The 25,432-nt window shown below is 33.5% G+C and overlaps 5 protein-coding genes across 8 annotated transcripts; 4 read left to right on the top strand and 1 right to left on the bottom strand.

Annotated features, from left to right (window-relative positions):
• The first annotated feature begins 12 nt into the window (after positions 1-12).
• LOC118028098 (probable E3 ubiquitin-protein ligase ARI8) lies at positions 13-2,679 on the top strand. The gene has a single exon (XM_035031624.2). The coding sequence runs from the start codon at positions 659-661 to the stop codon at positions 2,483-2,485; it is 1,827 nt and encodes a 608-aa protein (XP_034887515.1). The 5' UTR covers positions 13-658; the 3' UTR covers positions 2,486-2,679.
• Positions 2,680-9,398: 6,719 nt separating this feature from the next.
• On the top strand, positions 9,399-11,429 carry LOC118028100 (probable E3 ubiquitin-protein ligase ARI8). Its single transcript, XM_035031626.2, has one exon. The coding sequence runs from the start codon at positions 9,613-9,615 to the stop codon at positions 11,311-11,313; it is 1,701 nt and encodes a 566-aa protein (XP_034887517.1). The 5' UTR covers positions 9,399-9,612; the 3' UTR covers positions 11,314-11,429.
• Positions 11,430-12,043: 614 nt separating this feature from the next.
• LOC118028101 (octanoyltransferase LIP2p, chloroplastic) lies at positions 12,044-16,531 on the top strand. 3 transcript variants are annotated; one of them, XR_004683974.2, is made up of 5 exons: positions 12,044-12,436; positions 12,532-12,796; positions 13,012-13,162; positions 13,917-14,283; positions 14,847-16,531. XR_004683974.2 is itself a non-coding variant. In XM_035031629.2 (4 exons), the coding sequence occupies exons 1-4, from the start codon at positions 12,279-12,281 to the stop codon at positions 14,228-14,230; spliced, it is 888 nt and encodes a 295-aa protein (XP_034887520.1). In that variant the 5' UTR covers positions 12,045-12,278; the 3' UTR covers positions 14,231-14,768. The 3 variants fall into 3 exon arrangements, 1 of the variants encoding a protein (XP_034887520.1); XR_004683973.2 differs by having other exon boundaries at positions 12,045-12,436; positions 13,917-14,728; XM_035031629.2 differs by lacking the exon at positions 14,847-16,531 and having other exon boundaries at positions 12,045-12,436; positions 13,917-14,768.
• LOC118028126 (pentatricopeptide repeat-containing protein At2g15690, mitochondrial) lies at positions 15,334-16,274 on the top strand. Its single transcript, XM_035031659.1, has 3 exons — positions 15,334-15,598; positions 15,718-15,848; positions 15,885-16,274. The coding sequence occupies exons 1-3, from the start codon at positions 15,334-15,336 to the stop codon at positions 16,272-16,274; spliced, it is 786 nt and encodes a 261-aa protein (XP_034887550.1).
• Positions 16,532-18,638: 2,107 nt separating the features above from the next.
• LOC118028102 (uncharacterized) lies at positions 18,639-21,542 on the bottom strand. Of its 2 annotated transcripts, none has more exons than XM_035031630.2 (6): positions 20,959-21,536; positions 20,247-20,428; positions 19,709-19,858; positions 19,511-19,601; positions 19,120-19,375; positions 18,639-18,990 (listed from the first exon to the last, which is right to left on the bottom strand). In XM_035031630.2, the coding sequence occupies exons 1-6, from the start codon at positions 21,078-21,080 to the stop codon at positions 18,850-18,852; spliced, it is 942 nt and encodes a 313-aa protein (XP_034887521.1). In that variant the 5' UTR covers positions 21,081-21,536; the 3' UTR covers positions 18,639-18,849. The 2 variants fall into 2 exon arrangements, with proteins under 2 accessions (XP_034887521.1, XP_034887522.1); XM_035031631.2 differs by having other exon boundaries at positions 18,861-18,990; positions 19,137-19,375; positions 20,959-21,542.
• Between the last annotated feature and the right edge of the window lie 3,890 nt (positions 21,543-25,432).

Here is a 25,432-nt window from a genome sequence, read left to right as displayed (position 1 = left end):
TGGTTAGTTGTTTTTTTAAATTGTTTTTTATTTTGAAATATATTAAAATAATTTTTTTATTTTAAAAAAGTTATTTTTGATTTCAAAACAATCTGAAAATATTTTAAATAAATAATTTTAAATAAAAAATAACTTTCAAAAAATCATGAAATGCGGGGGTACTGCAATCTTTAAACAACTAAAAAAGAAAAAAAAAAACGAGTGAGTTTGGGTTTAATTGAATATAGGCCCAAACATGGGAGATGTTCCGGGTTGTTTCCGTTGATGTAATTAGACGAGAATCTAAATAATTAAATTACCCTATTAAAGTTATTTATCAAAATATAAATTGATTGATATTTACATATAAATTGGGTTTATTATTAATAAAAAAACCCATCACTATTCCTTTTTTGTTATATATATATATATTCAAAGAGGAGACTTAGTCTTTCAGTTTTGCAATTTGCACACGCTAGTCTAACGACTTAGTAATAATAGGAGACTAAACAAAACCCTCTCTCCGTCCTGGTTTCGGGTTCTCCTAGGTTATTTGTATAAAGATAAACAGCTGACTTACGCCCTGCAGAATACAGACGGCTTTTACTCCTGGTAGAGGATATACCCTGTACAAATCCCCTGTTGAACAAAGCTTTGCGGTCTCAGAGTTTCTGTCAACATGGCTGACATGAACGAGTTTGATGATATCGATGACTACTCACCCACGGATTACTCCAGTGATGACGATACTGACTCCAGTGAAACAAGCTTCACCGTCTTGAAAGAGGCCGATATTTGCCGATGTATCGAGCATGAGATCACAGGGTTATCTGATGTACTCTCAATATCGAAACTCGAGGCAAGTCTTCTACTTCGTCACTACAATTGGAATGTTTGTAAAGTACATGATGCGTGGTTTGTTGACGAATTCGGAGTCCGTAAAAAGGTAGGCTTGTTGCTGGAGAAGCCGGAAGAAAAACAAGTCAGTTATGATGATCTGACTTGTGGGATCTGTTTTGAATCTTATAGTCAAGATTTCATTAAATCTGTCACTTGTGGTCACCCTTTTTGTTCTGAATGCTGGGGACTTTACATTCACACAAACATCAATGATGGTCCTGGATGTTTGGTTCTAAGGTGTCCTGAACCAACATGTGCTGCTGCTGTTGGTGATGATGTTATTAACGAATTGGGGTTCGAAGAAGATAGGAAAAAGTACTATCGTTACCTTGCTAGGTCTTATGTAGAAAGCAACAAGAGGAGAAAGTGGTGTCCTGCTCCAGGTTGTGATTATGCTATTGATTTTGTCGGCTGCGATGGAGACTTTGATGTTACTTGCGTGTGCTCTCATTCATTTTGCTTTAATTGTTGTGAGGAAAGACATCGACCAGTAGGATGTGATACTGTGGAAAAATGGAATTTGAAGAACAGTTCAGACTCTCAAAATGAGACGTGGAAGAAAGCTTATACCAAGCCTTGTCCCATGTGCCAGAGACCGATTGAGAAGAATGCGGGATGCATGCGCATGTCATGCACAACTCCTTGTTATCATATGTTTTGCTGGATATGCCTTAAAGACTGGTCTGTTCATGGTTATGGTGGTTCTTGCAATAGGTATGTTGGAAATCCTCAGCCTGAGGAAACCAGTCCATTGCGGCAAGAGTTGCTTAAATACCAACATTATTATGATCGCTGGGCAGCCAATGAAAAGTCGAGGCAAATTGCTTTGACAGACTTGGGAAAGGTGCGGAACAATCATCTAAAGGAGATCTCGAAACTCTATGGCCAACCTGAGACTCAGCTTGAATTCTTGACCGAGGCCTGGCAGCAGATAGTTGAATGTCGACGGGTGCTGAAATGGACCTATGCATACGGGTATTACCTAGCGGACGATGACGATGCCAAGGCAAAATTATTCGAGTACTTGCAAGGGCAGGCGGAATCCAGTTTAGAAAGGTTTCATGATTGTGCAGAGAGGGAACTTAAGATATTTATTGATCCTGATGAACTTTCTGACAGTTTCGATGACTTTCGGTTGAATTTAATCCAGCTGACAGGAGTGACCAAAAATTACTTTAAGAATTTGGTTACAGCATTAGAGAATGGACTATCAGACGTGGCTAGCTCCTCGAAGCAACAAAAAACCTCGATCTGCAGAAGACTAAAAGTTCCAGCAGGCGAGACCTGCAACAGAATGACAACTCCTGAAGACAGGTCCTCGAATCTCTACACAGCTATAACAAGGACTTCTGCAAATCCAAACAATACAAAAGCACCCAAAAAAACAATGGGTGCTGCACCTGAGATTACAACTCAAACAAAGAGGAGAACTGCTGACAATTTGACACCTCAGGGTGAATGGTCTTGTGAGTTTTGTTCTTACATGAATCCGGGTTCAGCAGAGACATGCGAGGCATGTGATCGAGGAGCTTGGACTTGTCAGCACTGCACATATGCCAATCCCAGGACCGCAACCACATGCCAGATGTGCGCTGAAACCCAGTGAAATAATACAACTTGCTCTTTTTCTTACATCTCCTATGTGTAGCAGCAGGGGCTGGCATATTTAGATTTTTATTCCCGTCTTACTATTTTTGTTCTACTACTTTGACCTGTTTCTTTGCAACAATTTCCTTCAATTTTAGTTTTCTACTTGGAAACATCTCTCCCATTTTATAAAATTCTGTTTAATTATTGGTATGAAGTTGTTCAAGTTACAGACTCAACGTCCTCTTTCTCGCTTCCTGTGAAGGTTGGGGTATAACTAATTTCATTCTCTTATGTTGCCATTGCTAGTGGTTTTACGCAATCCATTTCTTAAATGGTTGGCTGTGTTGTTCTTGATCGTGCTCATGCGTACTGCTATATGCCTTGCTTCGGTTGATGGTTATCCATTAAGAGTTCGTTTTGGATAGGTTTCTGTCCATACTGAGTTGGAAATTTATACAATGCTTGCATTTGAGTTTTCGGCAATAATTCCATCTGATATCCTCCATGGAATTTCCCTACTGATACAAGGAACAAGTTTTGAATACAGAAAAGCAGAGCTAAAGAATAACATCTGCAGAAAAACCAAGCTCAAAAAGCAACAGCATATTCGACTTTACATCAATATCAGTAACATAAATTCTTAAGTTAGGGGGTCTTGAAGAGCTTCTTCCAGCAATTTATCCCAAATGTTCCTGATTACACAACTTGAATGACATCTTTTAGCAGGCAATTTTCTGTACCATTAACAGCATTATAGATGCCTTCCAGGCACAATACCAAATGGGCTCTAAGCTATTCTTATTAAGATAGCCTAAAAGTTCCTTTTTCTGCAGACAAGACTTTAACAGGCAGAATTCTGTTCTCCAATCCGAACCAGCCTGTTGATTTGGCAAGATGTATACTGATTCTTTTCCTTGTGTTGCTCTAATCCAAATAAAAAACAAATAAATTCTTTCATTTTACGAAGATAACCAAACGAATTAAAGTTTTAGGAACTGATTTATTTTTGTTTTTGTTGAATATTAAGTGATAGAACTTCCAATTTTGAAAGATATTTTAATGAAATTTACTGTACTAAGATAGTAGTTAATAAATTATGCACTTATACATTCAATTGATCTAATTAAAATATTTTTATTTAATTTAAGTATAATTTATAGCATTGTTTTAAGTTGAATATTTCGTGCAAAACATTACCACTTTCTATTGAAAATTTCTATTGAATTTTCTCTTGATTCTCTTTAATTGTACATGCCATAACACTTTCCTCTTCATAATGTCTCTTTCTTTTTTTACATATATAATTTCTAAAATCATGTTATATATATAACACACACAAATATTTTTTTCTCCCATAGTTTGGAGTGTGGTGGTGTCACTGCTTTATATCATTATTAGGCTCTGATACCATAAAAAGTTATTGGTGCAGAGAAGAAAATATACATACACACTTTCATTAGTCTTGCTTTTATATATACACACTTCTAAGAGGGAGAGAAAATTAGTCACAAACCTTTGTTGATTTCCAAACACAAACTTTTATTAATACTAACTCTCATTGTTACTTGCATCTTTTAGACAATTCAGACACTATATTTGTTACATGTGTTCTTAATAGAAATATATATCCTACATGGAGAAGAGTAATGAAAAACGCTATTCATGCTAAGAAAAAAAAAATCTTTTTTGTTGATGGAACACTTGCAAAACCAAACCTTATACTCTCTAGATTTTTCTATTTGAAAAAAGTGCAATTCAATGAAAGTTGTGGTATATCCCGGGTCTTTAATTACCCTGTGACTTTCATGATAGCGTCGTGTACACAGAGAACAAAAAAGTTTTGGTAGGACATTAGGGTGGGTATTACCACATGAGTCCATGAACCTTACTAAGGATGAACTTCAGCTATTTGACAAAATAGCAAAAGGTGGCAACATCAATTTTTTTTCTTGGATTAAATAAAAACTTTAAAACTGAGACTATTTCTTTGATAAGACGTGCCTCAAACATAGAAGCTATTGACCTTGAAAATAAATTCAGGACACGTTAAAGATAAATGAAAGTTGTAATGCGAGCATTGTAATTATACATGTCATACAAAAAAAAAATGTTACAAACTGGTATATCCACTAACTTGAAAATAAAGTCGCGAGATAGAGCAAAATAAAAGGAATGAACATACAAAATATATGAAGACATCATCAAGTAAGAACAATTTAGCCTATATTGTCATGCCAAATAATATTTCTACATCAAGTGAGACATGTTTTTCACCTATATTTAGACTCACTATGGATCCAGATAATGCAATTTCTTAATAGCAATTCCTTGAGTTTAGCTAATCATGCTAGTAAGAAAAACTCTTCAACTTATACTTGGATTATTGACAATGGAGCCTTTAATCATATGGTTTGATAAAAAAACTCTATTAGATAATATATAACCAGTTCGCAATCGAACACCAATTAAGATTTTTAATGGAAATGGATTACCCATTACTCATGTTGGTAGCACAACCTTGCTACCTAATCTCAAACCTTTTTAAAAGTTTTTTTATGTTCAAAACCTCATATGTAACCTATTGGAAAAATTGCCAAAAACTCGAGTTGTGTTATTATTTTTTTTCTTGAGTTTTGTGTTTTAAGGACCTGAAAACTAGGAAAGTAATTGGCTTGGCTAAACTTCAAGATGGAGTCTACTAATGTTTTTTTAAGAACTCTTTAGCATGTTTAACATGAAATAATACATCTACAAACCTTTAGCATATGGGTCTCGGTCATGTTTCTGTTCCACATTTAAAGTGAATTGTTGGCTTAGACTTTAATTACCATTTAATCTTATTTGTGATGTTTGTCATAAGTCTAAGAAAACTCATTTACTTTTCTTTTTAAGTGGTAATAAAACCTCTTATTGTTTTGCTTTAATCCATTGTGATATATAGGGTTATTATGCCATACCCTTTTTAAGTGGAGCATATAATTTCTTGACTATAATTGATGGTTTTTGTAAATGTACCTATGTATATCTTATGAGAAACAAACCTGAAACTTTTGTCTACCTTACTTTGTTTTACAATATGATGAAACTCAATTTAATTATGTTGTTCAAAAGTTAAAATGGAAGTGAATTTACCTCTAATATTATAAAAAAAAATTATTTCTTAAATGGAATTGAGTTGCAGACATCCTGTGTCTATACACCTTAATAAAATGGGGTAGGGCTTTACACTTCCGATATCATCATCCACTCATGTTCCAGGGGGGAATATGTTCTTACCATAGTTTACTTGATAAACCTCACCCCACCTCTTCTCTTATTTGGTAAGACCTCTTATGAGGTATTTTTTTGGCAAGACACCTAAGTATGAACATCATGTTTTTAGTTCTTTATGCTATGCTCACAATCATTCTGCACTTTGTGATAAATTTACTGCTCATATATTAAGATATATATTCCTTGGCTATTCTATAGGTAATGCATATATAAGGTTTATTAGTTAAAAATAAAACATTCTTTATTTTCATTATGTGTTATTTCATGAACAAGTATTTTCTTATGAAAACCATAAACCTCTCAATAATACCCAAGCTGTCTTGTCTCTTTCATTGTATGATTTCCATATAGAACCCATTAGCCATGTGAATAATTCACAACATACAAATACCTTTGGTAGAAAAGAATAATATTTAATCTTTAACTTTAAATCATGCACCTCCACTTGAACCAATGCTCATGCTAAATCTCTACAAAACTTGAAGGTTTTGTTTAAGATATTTGAACTCCTTTAAAACTGAATATCAAACCACTTTCAACTATAAATTTAAGTATCTTATATCCTCTTTTCAATGTTGTTTCTTTTATTATAGTTTATTGTCTCCACACAAAACTTATATATCAACCATATTTTCCATATATGAGCCTTCTTTTTTATCTTGTGTAGTTAAATATGCTCAATGAAAAAAAGCTTTGAAAAAAAATAATCAAAGCATTAGAAAGTAACCAAACTTGGACTTTTGAATATTTGCCTCCAAATAAACGAGCAATTGACTCAAAATAGGTGTGTAAAATTAAATATAAAGCAAATGGTACCATAGAGTAACTCAAGTCTCATTTACTCATTAAAGGATTCGCTCAAGTTGAAGGAATAAGTTACATATATACTTTTTCTACCATTTCCAAACTCACCATAATTTGTTGTTTGTTTACAGTAATTGCCATTCAGAGATGGGATTTGCACCAATTAGACATGTATAATGCCTTCTTATATGGTGATCTAGATGAATAAATTTATATGATAATCCCTCAATGATTCTATCATTCAAGTGATACTCAAGTTTGTAAGCTTTGCAATTCCTTATATAGACTCAAACAAACATCTCGACAATGGTTTAAAAATTTCATATCTCCAATACTTTTTATTGGTTTCTAGCAATCTAATGTTGACCATTTTCTCTTTACTTCTGGATAATTTTACTGGTGTACTCATCTATGATGATGATGTTATCATTGCAGGAAACAACTCTTCTTGTATTGTTGAACTTAAACATTATCTTTATGGGCAATTCCACATAAAAAAAAACCTTGGATCTTATAAGTACTTTCTCGATCTTGGAGTAGCTTGCTCACCAAAAGGTATTGTCATTAGCCAACATAAATATACCTTATATATCCTTCAAAAAACAAGAATGTTGGTAGCCAAACTACTCCCTTTTTCTCATGGAATAAAAGCATTATTTAGTAGCGGATTTTGATTCTCCTATTGTTGACCCTACTAAATATTGTTGTCTTGTGGGGTGCTTGTTTTAGCTTACTATTACTAGGAAAAATTTGTCTTAATTGGTGTAAGTTCTTAGTCAATTTCTTCAAGATCCTTGTAGACCTTATCTTAATGTAGTCATACGGGTTCTAAGATATCTAATGACAACACCAAGACAAGGCATTTATCTTTCTCACTCAAGTCCTTTTTAATTAGAAGTATATTGCGACTCTGATTTGATAAACTATTCAACTACTCAGTGATCCATCACTAGATTCTTATCTTGCTAAGAAATTCTCATATTTCATAAAAATTCAAGAAACAACCAATTGTATATCAATATTCAGATAAAGCTCAATACTAATCAATGACTTTAACTACAAATGAGATTGTTTAACTTTGTTATTTATTACCTAACCTTAGTATTTCCCTACCTCTTGCTCATCTCTATTGTGATAACAAAACATCTCTTCATATTGTTGACAATCTAGTTTTTCATAAAAGAATCAAATACATTGAAGTTGATTGTATTTTGTTCATGATTTCAAGCAAAACACTTGGATACAACTCATATTTCCTCCTCGTACCAACTTGTTGACATTCATTCTAAAGCACTCGGATAAGAACAATTCAATGGCTTGTTAGGCAATTTGGTTATTACGAATTTGCATACTCTAACTTGAGGGGAAGTATTGAAGATTCTATTGAATCTTCTTGTGATTCTCTTTTATTGCACATACAATAACACCCTTTTCATCACAACATCTATTTTCTAATTTACTTATATAATTTTTAGGATCATGTTATATCTAATATTTATCTACATATTCCTTTATTAAGATTTGTTTAGAACAAATATGCACAACTATATATATAGTTACTACGTGAAATTATTTTTTCTACACAATAACTTCTTTCTATCTTGAATATACTTTTTTTCTATTTTATTCCAATAATTATATTCCTTTTGCATTTTGCAACTAAATTTGAATATAATATTATATTAAATACTATGACCACTTTTAAAAGAATTTTGTATTATTGATTTAAGCAATATTATAAATTGTTATTGGAGTAAATATTATTATACTTTGCAAAGTGAAAGTGATTATAACTTTGCACCCTATAGAAATTCAATAATTTAGTTTTATAATTATGTATAAAGTATTTATAAAAAGAACAGTTAAATATCTTTGCTATGTTAATATGTTTTTCGTTTTCACTATAGAAAATATATTTTTTTTTTTGTCTATCTTAGCGTAAATTCTTTATCAATCTTTTTTTTTGGGTTGAAGTTAAAAAAAATTAAATATCAACATAAAAAATTAATAAAAAGTACACCCTCGCAGAACAATTTATTATCTATGTATATATACGCATTATGTTAATTAGGAAGGTTAGTTTTTTTTTTTTTTTTAAAAAAAAGGAAAGACTCCAATTGTTTTTTAAGAAAAAAAAAGAAAAGAAAAGGGAAAACCAATCAATTAGTAATAAAAGAAATTCGGCCCATTTCATTTATTATGTGGTAGAGTATTTTATTTCCTATTTTGTAGCAACCAATCCAATAATACTAAATTTGTTAGTTATTTTCTTCAACACATCAATCAATCAAAAGGATTTTACTTATGGGGAACTCATTTATGGACTATCTCTTACAGAGTGAGGGATTCCTATCCGAAGATTTTGCCATGAATATTATAAGAAACTGGTTCACAACATTTCAAAGCCAAAGCTTTGATTGCAGATATCATAAAAATAAAGAACTTGTTTGCTTTTGTCCTTGGTGTATTTTCACTTGGAATTGAAAAGACAACAATTTTATTTATCTGTTTGTTTGTCTATCTATCGATGCTGTTATAAGGTTTTGATACTTGAAGATGTGGAAGGCATTACCAAAGGCCATTTGTGTTTATGCTTTTTGAAAAGGGGGTAAGACGAAGCACAAAGCACCATAGTCCACTAACATCAGTTGTATCAAAAGGTAATTGATTGGGAAGGCGGACAGATAATACGACGAAGTTGTGTTTAAAGTCCAATAATATAATTTCTCTTGCCGAGAACTTTTGTTACGTGGGATGTGACGTTGGGCTCTTTTTTTAGCTTTTCATAGAAGATTTTCTCGCAAGGAAGGCAATAAAGAATGACTATGGAGGGACGGGACGACTTCTTCTAGGAAAAGAAATTCCAAGGATGGGATGGGACCCTCTGGGAAAGAAAGAAAAAAAAATTCTGTAGGACGTAGCCTGTGGAGAAAAATTAACAGGAAAAGGACGAATATGACCATGGAACCACCGTAATTACTGTAATTAGTTTAGGGTTTTGTTTTTTATACATGGTAGAGTAGTTTTGAGGCTCTTAATATTCTCTCTCTCACCAGTTCTCTAGCCATGGACGACATCCACCCTTCAAGCGAAAGCATCAAGTTGGAGTCAAAAATCAATTACTACAGTGATGGGTTCGATGATAACGAGGATCCTTTTTTCTTATCTGATGATGATCTTGTTGGTGGTGATGATGGTGCTGCTGATGCCCTTTTGGAGGATATAAGAGAGGATGAAATTGACCTCCTCAAGCAGAAGCAACAGGACTGCAAAATCCTGAACACAACAGAGCTTCGTCAACGCATGGAGCATGATGTCGCTCAAGTCTCTGCCGTCCTCTCTGTACCCAAAACTGAGGCAAGTATCTTACTCCGTAATTATAACTGGTCTGTTAGTAAAGTCAATGATGCATGGTTTACTGATGAGTCTGCAGTCCGTGAAAAAGTCGGGTTGTTCGTGAAACCTGTGATAGGTTCTGATATTGTCTCCAATAAGAGGAAAATTATCATTTGTGGGATTTGTTTTGAATCCCACACCAGTGATAGAATCAGATATGCTGACTGTGGGCATCTTTATTGTGAAATTTGTTGGTCTATCTATATTAGCACATCAATTAACAATGATGGCGCTGGGTGTTTGATGTTGAGGTGTCCCGAGCCCTCTTGTCATGCTGCTATCGGTCAAGACATGATCGATTCATTATCATCTGAAGAAGATAGGAAGAAGTATTCTGATTTCCTTCTTAGATCTTATGTTGAAGATAATAGGACGACAAAGTGGTGTCCTGGCCCAGCCTGTGAGTATGCTATTGAATTTTCTGGTGCTGATGGAATCTTTGATGTCACTTGCCATTGTTTTACTAGTTTTTGCTGGAATTGCAAGGAGGAATGCCACCGTCCAATGGACTGTGACACTGTGAAAAGGTGGATTTTGAAGAACAGCTCAGAATCGGAAAATGTAAATTACATACTAGCTTATTGCAAGCCCTGTCCCAATTGCAAGAGACCAATTGAAAAAAATCATGGGTGTATGCACATGACATGCAGGGTTTGCCGCTACGAATTTTGTTGGTTATGTTTGGGTCCATGGAAAGGCCATATGAATTGCAACCGATACATGGAAAGAACTGATACAGATGACAAGAGGAAAAAATTGGCAAAGGAATCGTTAGAGAAATATACTCATTATTTTGAACGTTGGGATGCCAATCGAAAATCGAAGGTGAAGGCACTTGCAGATCATCAAAGAGTGAAAGATGAAGAGTTCAAGAAGCTGAGTGTGTCACAAGACATACCAGAGGCCCATTTCGAGTTCATATCAAAGGCGTGGCTACAGGTAGTTGAATGTAGGCGAGCACTGGAATGGAGTTATTCATATGGATACTACCTGCCTGACAACGAGCCTGCTAAAAAACAGTTTTTTGAGTACTTGCAAGGGGAGGCAGAGTCGACCCTGGAAAAGCTTCATAATTGCGTGGAGAACGAGCTGAAGGAGTTTCTTGATGTTGATGGCCTATCAAAGAAATTCAGCGAATTCCGAACAAAGCTAGTTGGACTGACCACCGTGACAGGGAATTACTTCGAGAAGCTTGTTAGAGCATTGGAGAATGGCCTATCTGATGTGTACTCCCCCGGGGCCAAGGGCTTGGAGGATGAAGTTGAAGATTGTTGGCATTGTGATCGCTGTACCTACGCTAATCCCTCCTCCATCAGAAGTTGCAAGATGTGTGTTCCGTCTGATATAGATAATGTTAGTGTTAATGAATGAGATTCTGTAAGATTATAATATTCTAGATTGTCGTCTACAATTTGCTATATAACCCTCTATTTTCCCGTTTCATATCAACCTTTGAAGCCAAAATGAACACTATATTTTTATTATTATTTCTAGGAGAATGCATCTTCTTGTTTTGGGAATTGAGTTAGGGATCGCTTATGTTTTTTCTATGAGCAAGTAGCAGCACATATAAAAGAATGGGTTAAGATAATAATAATAATATAAAAAAAGGTAGCATCTGTCCTTTTAGCTACCTCTCTTCCATAGCACCAAGACAGCCTTGGGAGTGGCAATATCCAAGCTGAGGATATCAGGACCGCTCCAGCAAAACAGGCAACATCCAAGCTAGTAGCCGAAGGTACATTAACAAATTTCTCCAACAATCCTGCTTGAAGTATCATCACAATGGCATGCCCAATTTTAGACTTTGCCACTGAAACTGACTGCATTTCAACCCTTATTGGGAGGGACTGCAAGGACGAGCAAAACAACAATATTATCAGCTTTTGAAATTTATGAATGAGTTTTTTTTTTTTTTAATTGCTAACTGGGAAAGAGAGAAAAACAATCACCTTTAAACTATAGTTTTAAACTCCAATCTGAGGTCAGCTCGGTACAAGACTCGAATCAGGAGTCGGAATGATGGATCCAAATCTTTTATTTAAAAAAAAAAAAAAAAACATTTTAAAAAATCATTTTGTTCTTTAGCCGACCAGTCGGCCCATTAAACATTTCGGGCTCTAGTCGGAATAAGAAACGATTTTGGAGAGTTCGGGAATAAAAACGAAGCCATCGTTTGTTTAAAACTTTCAAGCACACGGAAATGCCATCAACCTTTCCAAACAATCATTTTCATCTTTGGTTTCTTCGCTACCCCGGGATTTTGTGTGCTGAAAACATTCATTAATCCAAACTTTGTCTTCAATATAATTTCTCCTCTGTTCTAAAAATAAGTGATGATCATCCAGGCAGCAACAACTTCAAATTTTGGTTCATTCCCAATATGCCCAACAACCAGGCACCAATCTCAATCCCGCAAAATCATCCCTTTGAATCTTGTTTCGTCTCAAAAAGGCCAAGAGTTTACCTCAGTATCTCACAAAGGTGACAAAATGTAAGCTGCTCTGTCTTTTCTCGCGCATTTTAACAATCATCTTTCCTTCATTTCAGAGAAACCCATTCACAGGCTAAGTTTGGAGATCTTTTCAGGTGCGAGTGTTTTGATTTGCATAAAGAGCTAGTCCCATATCGAGATGCTTGGAATTGGCAGAAAGTGATTGTTAGAGAGAAAACCGGGTTGATTGAAAGGAATGAAGAATGCCCAGATACACTGATTGTTTTGCAGCATCAACCTGTGTATACAATGGGTACTGGTAGCTCTATAGAATACCTGAATTTTGACATAAAGAATGCTCCTTTTGAGGTTTATCGTACTGAACGAGGTGGAGAAGTTACCTATCACGGGCCTGGCCAGGTACTTGGCTGATATTATGAAACCAACGCTCTATAATTGTGGCTAGCAATGCTTTGTGTAACATGTATGATTGTGCGATGTTGTTTACCATATTGACTATGTGGGTTAATTTTTCGAGCTTTGATTAAGCATGTCAATCAATTTAATTTGACTAGACGGTCACCGAATTCATAATATTGAAGCCTGACTGGTAATGCATGGGTGTTGCATTGTAGCTAACTATGTACCCAATTATCAATCTTCGAAATCACAAGATGGATCTTCATTGGTACCTCAGGGAACTTGAGGAGGTGGTCATTCGTGTTCTTTCCTCAACATTTTCTATCAAGGCTTCCAGGATTGAGGGTTTAACTGGAGTTTGGGTTGGTATGCTTCTTTATCCTTCATTTGCATTTTGTATTAGTTGTTACGCTGGTCAAATTACAGTTATCCAGGTCTGCTTGAGCTTGAAACAATGTACGCATCTCATATTGTCTGTATATTGCTTTTTGAAGGTTTGTAGGCATATGCTTTCTTAGTAGAGCTCAATGAGAACAGATATTAGCTAGCTCATTGTTTCAATAACATGAAGAAATGTCAGCTCTAGTAAAATAGCAGACTAGCAGTCGTAGCAGAAGGGTAAATGATCATGCGTTTGTAAATAGCTGTAGTAATTCAGCATGTGCTGTTAATAATTCCCATGTGATGGAAATTAGTTAAGCAAGAAGAGTTAGTTGTGGAAGTTGTTAGTTGAACTGTTAGGTAGTTGGGAACAATTAGTTAGTTAGCATGGAGAAAAATAATTACAGACATTGTAGAACTTAGTGAGCAAGTAAAGAATGAATCGTCTTTTCTATAAGGAATTGCAGAACACTCTCTCAATCTCTAATTTCTTCGATCTCTCAATCCCTTCTTGTAACTTGTTAAGGAGATTCCTTAACACTCATTTCAGTCATTTGTTTCTCCTATAATATTATTAGGTGTAATACAGATACTGTAACAGCTAATGAATGCTTTTAGACACTGTATGCAATATGTAAAATTACAGAATGAAAGAGAATCTTTGAACTTGGTGTGTGGGGGGAGGGCGGGGCTGGTGTTTATTTTTCTCCTGATTTTTCTTTTTGAAATTCTAATGCAGGAGATCAGAAACTGGCTGCAATTGGTATAAAAGTATCTCAGTGGATAGCTTATCATGGTTTAGCACTGAATGTCACTACAGATTTGGCACCTTTTAATTTGATAGTTCCATGTGGGATCAGGAACCGGAAGGTTGGAAGCATAAAGGGGTTACTGGAAGAATCCTGCTCAAATGCAAAGGCACATCATTTTGATTATTCACAACTGATTGATATTACTAGCCAATCCTTGATCAGGGAGTTTTCAGAAGTTTTTCAGCTTAAGATCCAACAAAGAAGTTTGGAGTTTTTGGTGAAGAAACCAGAAAGCTTATAGCAGGAAAAGGAATTAACTTGAATCCGGTCTGTGATATTTAAGCAAAGAAAAAGGTGCATTGATGAGCAATTTCTCGTGTGTTTTTCAATGTCTTTGTGATTCAAGGAATGGAAGGCTGTTGATATAGCGTGTTTGCATTTATCCTTGTTTGATCAATGATCAAGATAGGGAACCTCTGACTGTGAAATCCGAGTTAGCAAAGAGATTTTATTTCACTGGACCCATTCTGAGTTAAAAAACTGTAGGACTTTCTGATGGTGTGAGAGGTTTGTCCTTGAAGTTTAACCGTGTTACCTTTATGATGCCTAACCACAATCCTAGGCTCATGCCTTGAGACAATGCCAATAATTACCTATGGTAGTATGAGGGGAAAAAAAATTGGCGCTGCATTTGCATGGAGCTGGATATCAAAATCAATCAACACTAGAAGATGATGCATGTATCAATCTGTATACACGGTTATTTCTAGATGTAAACCATAAATAGCATCTTGAGATTGTAAGAGATATAAATGATACAAATTTCCGTTTTTCATTTACTCCATCTTTCACGTCATGAGATTGTAAGAGACATAAATGATACAAATTTCCGTTTTTTTGTTCCATGTCTTATCCAGGCCCCCGGGTCCCCTTTTGGAGAGCAATATTCATGTGGAGCTTCAGCAAGATGTTTCTGGGATGGGGCTGCTCCATTGTGGATAAGGCATGGGTATCTTTGCAGAGTTTGTGCATTTCTCCAAATTATAACGCATACTTTCATGGTGGAATTAGCCAATAAAAGCTCAAAAGGAATTTGAAAACCAAAAACCCAAAGAAATATATTTTCAGTTTTTCCCATTTCTCATGTAATGGCTAGTTCTATGAGTTTCTTGTTACAGCCGAGTATTAGAGCTGTGACCAAACGTTCTCCTGATCCCCTCAAGCTCGTTTCTTGTGCAATTGAGTGTTAGCAGTAGGAGTTTCCAAGTGACAAAGAATAAAGATTTAGCAGTGGTTTCAAGAATTTATTAGCGAGAAGTTGCTAGTGTTCAAGGAGATAATCAGGTGAAACCAGAATTTAAGCAATTATGCAAATAAGGGAAAGTGGAGGCAGCTTTTGAAATCATGTATGAAAAGGAGGGGAATGGAGGTTATGCAGACTCGCTTGATATTGTAAAGTTGATACAAGTTTGTGCTGATTTAAAATTGCTGGAACCAGGGAAAAGGGTAGATGAGTATGTTATGAAGTCTTCGTCAAAGCCTAAGACCAGTGTTGTCCTGAATAATCTGGCGGACATGTACTGTAAACTGGGCGATGCAAATGGGGCAAGAGAGATATTTGAGCAAATGGGAGCACGAAATTTGGATTCTTGGAACAAGATGCTGTCGGGTTTGACAGAGAATTACGAAGGAGAAATGCTCTTGAAATCTTTTCCCAGATGGAAGAAGATGAGATTAGGCCATATGGGTCTAGCTTTGTTGTTATTTTAATGGCTTGCATGTGCTTAGGGGCAGAGAAGGAAGGACATAAACATTTTGAGTCAATGAGCAGGGGTTACGGGATCATTCTCGCAGAAGAGCATTATGAAGCTATGGTTGATCTTCTTGGAAGATCAGGAAAGATAGCGGAGTGCAAAGGAGTTAGTTGCAAATACACCAATTGACTCAAACACCAGAGTTTGGGAGACTCTACAGAAGCACTCGAAAGCCAGAACACAAGGGCAACTGGGTTATTCTGTATCACCAGAAGGGCAAAGGACAGCTTTAAAATAAATTATAAAAGAGCGACTTCGGACGGGATCAAGGCATATGAAAAGTTGAGGTCTTTGAGTAAAGAGGTAAAGGATGCTGGATATTTGCCGGACACAAGGTTTGTGTTTCATGATCTTGACCAAGAGGCGAAGGAGAAGTCCTTGTTCTACCACATTGAAAGGATAGCCATTGCTTATGGGCGTATCAATACTCCTCCTGGGACCTCTTTAAGGATAATGAAAAACCCAAGGATTTGCGGGGACTGTCATAATTTCATCAAGATTCCAAAATGGAGGACGGGTAGATTATTGTGAGAGACAATAAGAGGTTGCATCATTTCAAGGCTGGTAACTGCTCCCAAATCTTCAAACTTTTCCCAGAGCCTAAATATTTATTCTCTATGATTTTAGGGATAAAGAAGCATAATTTCGCTTCAAATTGGTTCATTACATGCTCTATTGACCCAAATAGAGACCCTCTTGTATTTCATAAGCCATTCATGATCTTGACATGGGTGACGACAACAACTTGGGGTTTTCTTTGTCTTGAGGCCACAAGTTCAGTTCTATTCCAGACAGTGTTCAAGTTACAATTTATAACGCAAAAAAAAAAAATATATATATATATATATATATGATTAGAATAGAATATTTGCATCTGTATCAACTTGCTCTCACCACGCTCCCCGTCAACCACAAACTGCTGTGCTCCTGCACGTCTTTCACCCGCAATCTCATGGCATAAACTTGTCTCATGATCCCATCCACTTTAAACATCCTGCTGGCTTATTTTGTCTTCAGTTCTCGTCCTACTTTACAACATCAATCATTAGACCGCATAGATAATTTCTTTACTGATTGTTTTGAGAAAAATTCAGAGCATTTGCTAGTTGAATTTGAAGGAGGTGATACTTTTAGATGCAACGCTTCTTAATAATTGTACCTGATTTTGTTTCTTTCCTTTTCCAATAAGAGAAAAATCATACACCAAACAGATTCTAAATTCTGCAAAAGTTGAATTAATCAACAGACTTAATTATCAAAGTTCTGAGTGACAGGAGAAATCAATTTTTTTGCCCTCTCTTTGCACTGTTTGCTCTTGTGCCCTCTTTCCTTTAGCTTTAGGTTTCTTTGTTGCAAAGAAAATTTCACTGTAGCTGAGAAAATGTTTGAGACAGTTTTCTACTTTTTAGGCCTTGATTGGGAGTATATCTTTTCGAGGGATTGTTATTGACATAATGGAAGGCAAGTTGCACTAATATTGTTTACACATATTGACAGACAATTTAGTTTTAAATACAGAGAATACAATCCTTGGAAACAATTTTCTTTCCCGTTTTGGTTTTAATTCATATCTACAATTCTACAAATAAATACTCTATCCTTATCTTTCTTTTTAATATTTTGTGTTCATGTTTTTATTATCTTGCAAATATGTTTAATTGGTTTTACTAAATAATTTCCCAACAACCTTGAGGTCAAATGAACTTATATGTTTAATTGTTTAGTTTAATATATTTCGTTGTTGTTTAATTTATAAATTTAATACTACAATTTTGTTGTTATTTTATAATTTTTATTTGCAAGTTCTAGGCCAAAAATTTTTTAGAAAGATATATATTTGACTGTTGTTATTTTTAGCAAAAATAATTATAATTTCTACTTAAAAGATAATTGTTCTTGCAACTGTTGCTACAACAAGTATTATTCTGGTAAGAAGGATTTCATCATCATTTTATATGGTGTATGGTGAGAAACTTTAAAAGTTTAATATAATTTGAAATTTAAAAAATAATAATAATAAATATTATTTTATGTGACCATCTTGAAACTTGATAAAATTCTTAACTAAAGATACCCCTAAGTTATTTGATGATGAATTTGATTCCACTACTGTGGCAGCCATGGACACATGAAATCATAGTAATTCAAGTGCAAGAACTATATTTTAAATGGTATGGATAACAAAGTGTATTATATATAGAGTTTCACCAAAAGTGCAAAGCTAATATGAAAAGATTTGGATCAATAATACAGGTCTAAAGATATAATTTTACAGTAAATTTTTGTTATCTTATAAAAAAAATGTTATATTTTGATTCTGCTACATATTGTTGTAATTAAAGGTAATAAATAAGTAAATATTAAATATAACATAAATTATATAAATGTATTTAAGTAATAATGAAATGATTTATTATTCTATATGAATTAGAGAAAATATTTTATATAATCTCAAATAATATTAATTATAAATCCCTATGAAAAGTAAAATGAGATTTAAAAAGAGTTTCAAATATTATTTAAAAAACAATTCAATACAGTGTTAAAAACAAACATAATTTAATATAGTAAATATACATAATGCTATAATATTTAAATTAGAACATTGATGATGAAAGGACAATAATTATATTGAAAAACTAATAATTAAAAAATCTAAATCGTACCACTTATAACTTTTTTAATATTAAAAAATCATAACAAATTATTAGACATTGTATTTGATCTTCAAATATAAATTAATTAATTATTGAATAGATAATAAATTAATTTATTTTATTTTATTTATGATTATGATTTATAGTTAAATCAATTTATTAGAGAATCTAATGATTTATACATAATTCCGAAACATATTTTATATTATAGTTTTTGTTTCTTTCCTTTTCCAACGAGTGAAAAATTATACACTTAACTAGATCACCAAAAAAATGTATTAACGAACAGCCGTATCGAAAAAGTTCCGAGTAACAGGTGAAATCCTATAGCCAAAACAACAATGTTCTTGGCGTTAAGAAGAGGTAAGACGACATTGTTCACAGGGGTAATCTATGAAACCATCACCCATATCAGATTCTTGGCAGAGAATCGGTTGGCTGATCAGTTCTCAGTTATCAAACTGCTTATCAATTCTCAGGACTCGTATTAATTGGGACAATTTTTCTTTTCCATCTCTATGACCAGCTGGAGCCACTGAAGTTCCTTCCAGGTTTGGTGAGGTGGATGAACCTGCCTTCAGATCATCAAGCTGCAAAAAAAAAAAAAGAGGAAAAAAAAAGGAGTAAGCTCCTGGATTACATTCTGGAGGATTTTATTTTTTTTCCTTTTCTTTTTGTAATGAGAAAGAATAGATAAGTTATCAAACATAAGAAATCACCTTGAATTGCAGCTTACTTAAAATTTTAATCAGCATGCTCCTTTCATTTGTCTTTTTCTGAATAGAAGGATCAATTTGCGTGACTGAAGACGATTCCGAATCAGAGGAAGTTTGTGTTTCTACAGATTTGGATGAGCTCTGTGTTTCAGATATTAACCGCTTCAGTTGAGTCTGATAGGATGACAGAGCCTTCTCGCCATATTCAATGGCTGTAATCTTGTCGCTACCCTCAAGGCAGATGCATATTTTGACATTTCTGAATCCTGATGTACGGATGTGTGTAATAATTTGTAGTGCAGGTTTGGAATTGGAAATAGACGTAAACAGTAGTGATAAGACAGGTATGGGTTTTTCAAACTATGAGATCCAACACCAGACCAGTAATGGATACATATGGACTATTCGCTGTTTATGAATTTCTCCTTCCAAACTCTCAAAAAAGGATGATGCTTGGATATAATAACGCTCAGGATTGGGTTCCCCTACAAAATGCAGCGTAGACAATGAGATACAACCAACATGTTCTTTTGCATGGAAGATAAAAGATTTATGTGTAACTTCTTGTTAAAAGCAGGAGAAACGAGCCAACCCCTTCTCAATGCAACCTCCCCAAGGGCGCAGAGTGTATTAGCTTTCTCTTTTAAGCAGTTTGATTCATTTTCCAGAATTGACCATGCAATCTTTAGTTCTTTCTGTGCAGCTTCCATCTGATTTGCATAGTCCTCTTGGCTGACAGTACCTTCCACCATGAAAAGAGATAAAATTAAGGAATAAGTGGTTCCAGGCACAGTATACATAATCAGAGAAGTTGCCTTGTTGTTTCAATGAAAAGAATCTGACATGAGCTTTCATAGCAACAATAGGATTGTAAGCATTATGTGATTCTAACAGAGATTCAATGTGGGAATTTTGCAACATGCGTGGACTCTTATCCTTTTCTGTCAAGTCACAATCAATTGCTAAAAGCCTCAAGCAATTAGCCCTTTGTGGCTATTTATCAATTTTATACATGGAGAGGTCGTCCTCCATTTACATGTACACCTCTGTAATGGAAACCTGATAGGGTCTTAACTGGCAAAACGATTGAGAAGGAATAAAATAGTATTTTTTACGAGGGAATTACTAACCGCTGTATAACTTGCTATGAGAACTATAAGGTCTATCCTTAGCAAGATAGTAATCAGCTTCCCTCGGTAAAAATTCCAACGGATCATCATCTCCCTGAAATGGAATTTCGTAGAGCAAGGAAACACCATATAAATGGTGCAAAAGGGAGCGTTCCAAAGTACGTTCACCTTGGAGTTGAACGCTGAATAAAGAAAGAATAAACACAAATTAATTCGTGAAGACGATTTTCGATTCACTAGCAGGAAACACAAACACGAAAAAGAATTATGGATACCCAAATTTTAGAAACACTATACAGTATAAGAATGAGGCTATTCTCTTAAAATTCTTTCCCAGGATTGTGATCTTGCATAAAACTCAATGAAATATTGAGGAAACAGTGCACATCAAAGACCAAACGCACTTCAATCCTAGATATCGGTTTAACATTAGTAAAATCAAAGGTTTGTATTCAGAAGAATCCTTCTTTTCTATACAAGACTACAGTAATTCCAGCCCAATCATTTTAACCAAAACAAGAAGTTTGGATTAGTAGAAAACTTACGGACAAGAAGCACGAAAACCCAGAATCTAAAACACACTTTCTCAGCAAACAAACAACAAGAAAACAAGTACAACTAGGAAACCAGGCAATGAACAACAAAAGGCATATCAGAAAGGCATAAAGAAACCTAAAAGAGTAACAAGAAACACAAACAAAAGAAATCTCACCTGGCATCACAAGCCTTCTTGAAGTATCTAGCAGCTTTATCAAAGTGGGCATTTTTTAAGGCGGATGATCCACGATTGATGATCGAGATAAGCCTAGCCGCAGCGTCAGGGATATCATCCATTCTTGAAGTAAAGAAGATGAAATAAAGAAACCAGTAATAGAGAGAGAGAGAGAGAGAGAGAGAGAGAGCAGAGAATTTGGAATGCAAAGAGAAAGTATTGGAGAATTCGGAGCGGAGAGAGATACAGGGAGAGAATTAGGAATTGGGGTAATTAGGTTATGGTGGTGGTCTTATACTTTGGGCTGGAAGAACCAGGGCAGCAGCCAAGAACATTGCTCCCTGAGGAGAGCATGATTAGCATAGTAGTCGTTATTCAATTGTAAGAATCCAGTTAAACACGCATCCTTAAATTCCCCCACGACCAAAACAAAAAATATGACGCCAATAACGGGCTAACTATGCAAGTTGATGTTAGTGCTTCATAAATTTGCCAATTCTGGATGTGCCTTTGGATGTCAAGAGGAGCAAGGAGTCGTTTAAGCATATTTTAGAGAACATTCATTGTCGACTAGCTGGTTGGAAGTCTAAACTGCTGAGGAAGGCGGGTACAAGCACTCCATGCTGGGAAAAAATTGTTAAAACATTGTCAATGAGGCATTTTTCATGCCAAATTAAAACTACAGTTTATTTACTTTTAGTAATTTAATTTTCAACATAAACTTTTTAACTTTGAATATTTATATAATTTAAATAAATTATAGATAAAAAAAATTGATCTAAGAAAATTTTGAGTTATCATATTTTCAAAAAAAAAAAAAAAAAAAACCCTCTAAAAACTCATATTACATATAGGAAAAAAAAAAAAAAAAAAAACTTTGCTTGTTATTTATACGGTGCAAAGGTGAAAAATTAAAAATGAGCCTTAAAAAACACCAAAACTTTTAGAGAAATAACATTTAAGCAAAATAAGTTTTGGATTTAAACCTACATGCAGGTGTTTATGCTATAAGAAATTATTTTTTGCCAATGATCCATGAAGAAAAAAAAAATTTCTACTCTATTGTCTTGTCCAACCCATGAATTAAGTGATTAATTTCTTCAGTTTTTTCCAGAACTGTTTCCTGGATGATGTTTTGGATAGTTTTTCTAGCTCTTTAAAATCAAAATTGCTAGGTTTCATTCTGGTTTGTGATGGATAATTAAAGTAGATAATGAAATAAATTTTTTCTAGTAATTACTAAAATCAATTCTCATTAATTTTAATTTCAAGACTCACTATAAAAAAAAGAGTTGTAGGAAGAGTTTTCTGCATATTTTTTTCATGATTCTCGTAGACTTCCTCACCTCATATTTTTAGTTTTTATCCTTTGTTGTTTAAAGCTTTGGTTTTCCTTTAAAAAAATACCTAAACTTTTAGAGGGAGAAGATCTAAATAAAATGAGTTGTGGATCTAAATTCACGTGAATATGTTTGAGCTACAAAAAATTATTTTTTGCTAATGATCCATGAAAAATTATTTTTTCTAGCTCATTATCTTATCTAGCTTGTAAATTAAGTCTAATTAGTTTCTTTATTGTTTTTCAAAATAACTCTTCATAACCTGAATAGATTTTTGGACATTTTTTTCCAACTCGATAAAACCAAAATTATCAAGTTTAATTTTAGTATTATAACAAATAATGAAAAAAATTTATTATAAAATTTATCAGAATTAATTTTTTATCAGTGTTGGTTTCAAAATTTACTACACAAAAAGAGGTGTAGAAAAAGTTTTATGCACTATTTTCCATGATTTCCATACTTTTTCTCATCTCAAATTTTCATATTTCATCCTCTAATTTTAAGCTTTGTCTCAATCTAGAGCATATATTTGGTTTTGTTAAAAAATACATGAGTTTATTTTTTTTTATTTTTATAGACCTTATTTAAAAATGTATCTGAACAATTTAGTGTTATTGAAATCTTAAAAGATTTATTGCAAAACATTTTTTTATACAAAGTAAAGAGTAATAAAATTTTAAAGACAAATTATTCATTCTACTAGTTTTGTTATTAGACAAAAAAATCACCTTTCCATCCCAACATCTATGGCTAACTAAACTATATATTAGGTTTTAACTATGAAATTAAATAAAGGGCAAAGACAATTAATGTTGCAGGTGTATTGCTCTTTGAAGGATTCCTAGTAGTGAACTATATGCACTAGCAGCCTCAACCATCTCTACTGCTATTATGGATGAGGTAAAGAAGACTTGGAGGAGTGATATTGCCATGCAAACTTTTCTTCAAGATATACTCATTAATCCAACCTCACACCATCGTTACTCCTAGGTTAACAATGTGTTGAGTCAAAAAGGAAAATTTACTCAGGAGCTACAGTTACTGCTAAAAGGACAGGCAACTTATTCTTTTGGAAGAAACAACAAAAACATATCGGGCAATATGTCAGGGCTGCTACAATCCTTACCCATTCCTTAGGCACCCTTCATAATATATATATATATATATATATATATATATATGGAATTGAAACTAATATATGGCATTCATTACAAAATGTCCATAGTTGTCGGCTCCATGTCTACAAGGAAAGATCCTCGAAAGAACAGTAATCAACAACGAAAGACAAACCAAACCAAGGACTCGGAAGGTCACTATCATCGAAACTAAGACATTATAAAAGAGGGGTCATATTTTTTTCATTTGAAAAGGATATTCCGAAATTACTGTCAATAAACGTGTTTTCTGCTGTTATGGAAAATGAAAAACTAAAAAAATTATATAAAACACTTCCCCCGTCATTGAGCCCACCTCACCCAAGGCTTTCCATTTGAATTGCCATTTCTTTCTTCGACGCCCTTTTAAAGAAAATGATGGACCAAGGCCCACGATATATCCAAAGTGCATTTAATGCCAAAATTGCCTTGAGAAATAAGCTTGTATTCCCAGGTCTCAGAAGACCAGAAAACCCCAGCCCCTATATATATATATATATATATAGACCTCAAAAATACTAATTTTATGGTACTAATAAATAATATTGGGTTAAAACAATTCAATTTGATAACCGAATAAAAAAATCAAAATTTTAAACTGAACCAGGCTAAAATAAAAAATTAAATCAATTGATTCCATTTATTTTTATACAAGTTAAAATTTAATAAGAATAATTTAAATTAATGAACATTTGGTTGGGCTATTTTTGATGAATTTTGACTCAAATAGGTCTTTAATTTATAATAAATATATAGTTTATAATACTTTTTTATTGATCTATTTTGATTTTGTTTTGTTGGATTCAGGCCTTTTTACTAGATTTTGAAATTAAAAACAAGTTGAACTGGTTTTTTTTATTAAAATTATCCAATAAATATAAAAAAAAAATCGCTCTACGGCTCTCGACGTTCATACAGCATGTTGTCAACCTCACCATTCTTTGGTAAAACCAGGCATTGACAAATGACAATAATGATAAATTGACCCTCGTCACTGCCAACATCATGTGTTTCTCCTTGCAAAATTAAAGTTGAATGATTATTTATTAATGATTAAATTATAATAAATTAAATTATTTAATATTATTTTATTTAGAACTATGATTTATATTTTAGACAACTTATTATGAGATCTAATGAATTACACACATAAAAAAAATATTAATCATAAATTAAAATGAGATTATTAATCAAATATGATTTGATTGTAAAAAAAAATATAGAAATGAAGAACTAGAATGTAATTAATACAATGGAATTATAATTATAGACATAGAAAATAAGAATGGACTTAATTGACTAGATTTCTAAAATTATCTTAAAATAATATATGTGATATTATTTAAGGGGCAAATTGATATTTTATTATTTATAAAGTTTTTAGATTTCTCTAAAAATAAAATTGTTGTCCTTTTATTTTCTAAGGTGAGTATAGTACAATACAAAAACACTTAAAACACAAAAGAAAAGAGTTATCACTATAAAATATAATAATCTCTCTTTTCTAAAGGGTTTATGAGATTTCTCATTGATAGTTTATGTGAATTATTGTTAAATAATAAATACTTGTATGATTTATGATTTTAACAACTCAATATTAAAGTGATTATTTAAAGTAAAAAAAAATATATATATATATATATATATGATCTTCAAGTAATTTACATATAAACCCTAAATAACTCAAGATTTATCTAATAAGATCTATAAGACTCTTGAAAAAAAAAAATCATTTCACGTATATATTACAAAAAACACAAGAAGAATGACCATCTGTGTAACGAATTAAATAAGAATTGGCTTAATCTCTCTCTCTCTCCACACACACACACACACACACACACACACACACCACTAAACTAGTAATCTTGTATATTTACCTCCACTCTCTCATTTTCTTTTACCCTTAATTCATCCATTTTATTCTCTCTTTCCATTCTTAATTCCTTATTTATCCTCTCATCTCTCTAATCACAA

Source organism: Populus alba, chromosome 2 (assembly GCF_005239225.2).
Source record: "Populus alba chromosome 2, ASM523922v2, whole genome shotgun sequence".
NCBI lineage: Eukaryota > Viridiplantae > Streptophyta > Magnoliopsida > Malpighiales > Salicaceae > Populus > Populus alba.
Note: the sequence above shows the minus strand (reverse complement) of the source record. Positions and strands in the feature narration are given on the sequence as shown.

Excerpts from the sequence above, each read along its gene's own strand:
- LOC118028098 (XM_035031624.2), top strand. The coding sequence starts at position 659 with ATGGCTGACATGAACGAGTTTGATGATATCGATGACTACTCACCCACG.
- LOC118028100 (XM_035031626.2), top strand. The coding sequence starts at position 9,613 with ATGGACGACATCCACCCTTCAAGCGAAAGCATCAAGTTGGAGTCAAAA.
- LOC118028101 (XM_035031629.2), top strand. The coding sequence starts at position 12,279 with ATGATCATCCAGGCAGCAACAACTTCAAATTTTGGTTCATTCCCAATA. Across the intron at positions 12,797-13,011 it reads CCTATCACGGGCCTGGCCAG|CTAACTATGTACCCAATTAT; the intron begins GTACTTGGCTGA and ends GTTGCATTGTAG. Across the intron at positions 13,163-13,916 it reads TTTAACTGGAGTTTGGGTTG|GAGATCAGAAACTGGCTGCA; the intron begins GTATGCTTCTTT and ends ATTCTAATGCAG.
- LOC118028126 (XM_035031659.1), top strand. The coding sequence starts at position 15,334 with ATGTATGAAAAGGAGGGGAATGGAGGTTATGCAGACTCGCTTGATATT. Across the intron at positions 15,599-15,717 it reads TTGGAACAAGATGCTGTCGG|GGGCAGAGAAGGAAGGACAT; the intron begins GTTTGACAGAGA and ends GCATGTGCTTAG. Across the intron at positions 15,849-15,884 it reads AGATAGCGGAGTGCAAAGGA|AGTTTGGGAGACTCTACAGA; the intron begins GTTAGTTGCAAA and ends CTCAAACACCAG.
- LOC118028102 (XM_035031630.2), bottom strand. The coding sequence starts at position 21,080 with ATGGATGATATCCCTGACGCTGCGGCTAGGCTTATCTCGATCATCAAT. Across the intron at positions 19,859-20,246 it reads TCATAGCAAGTTATACAGCG|GTACTGTCAGCCAAGAGGAC; the intron begins GTTAGTAATTCC and ends TCATGGTGGAAG. Across the intron at positions 19,602-19,708 it reads GGAGGTTGCATTGAGAAGGG|GGGAACCCAATCCTGAGCGT; the intron begins GTTGGCTCGTTT and ends TGCATTTTGTAG.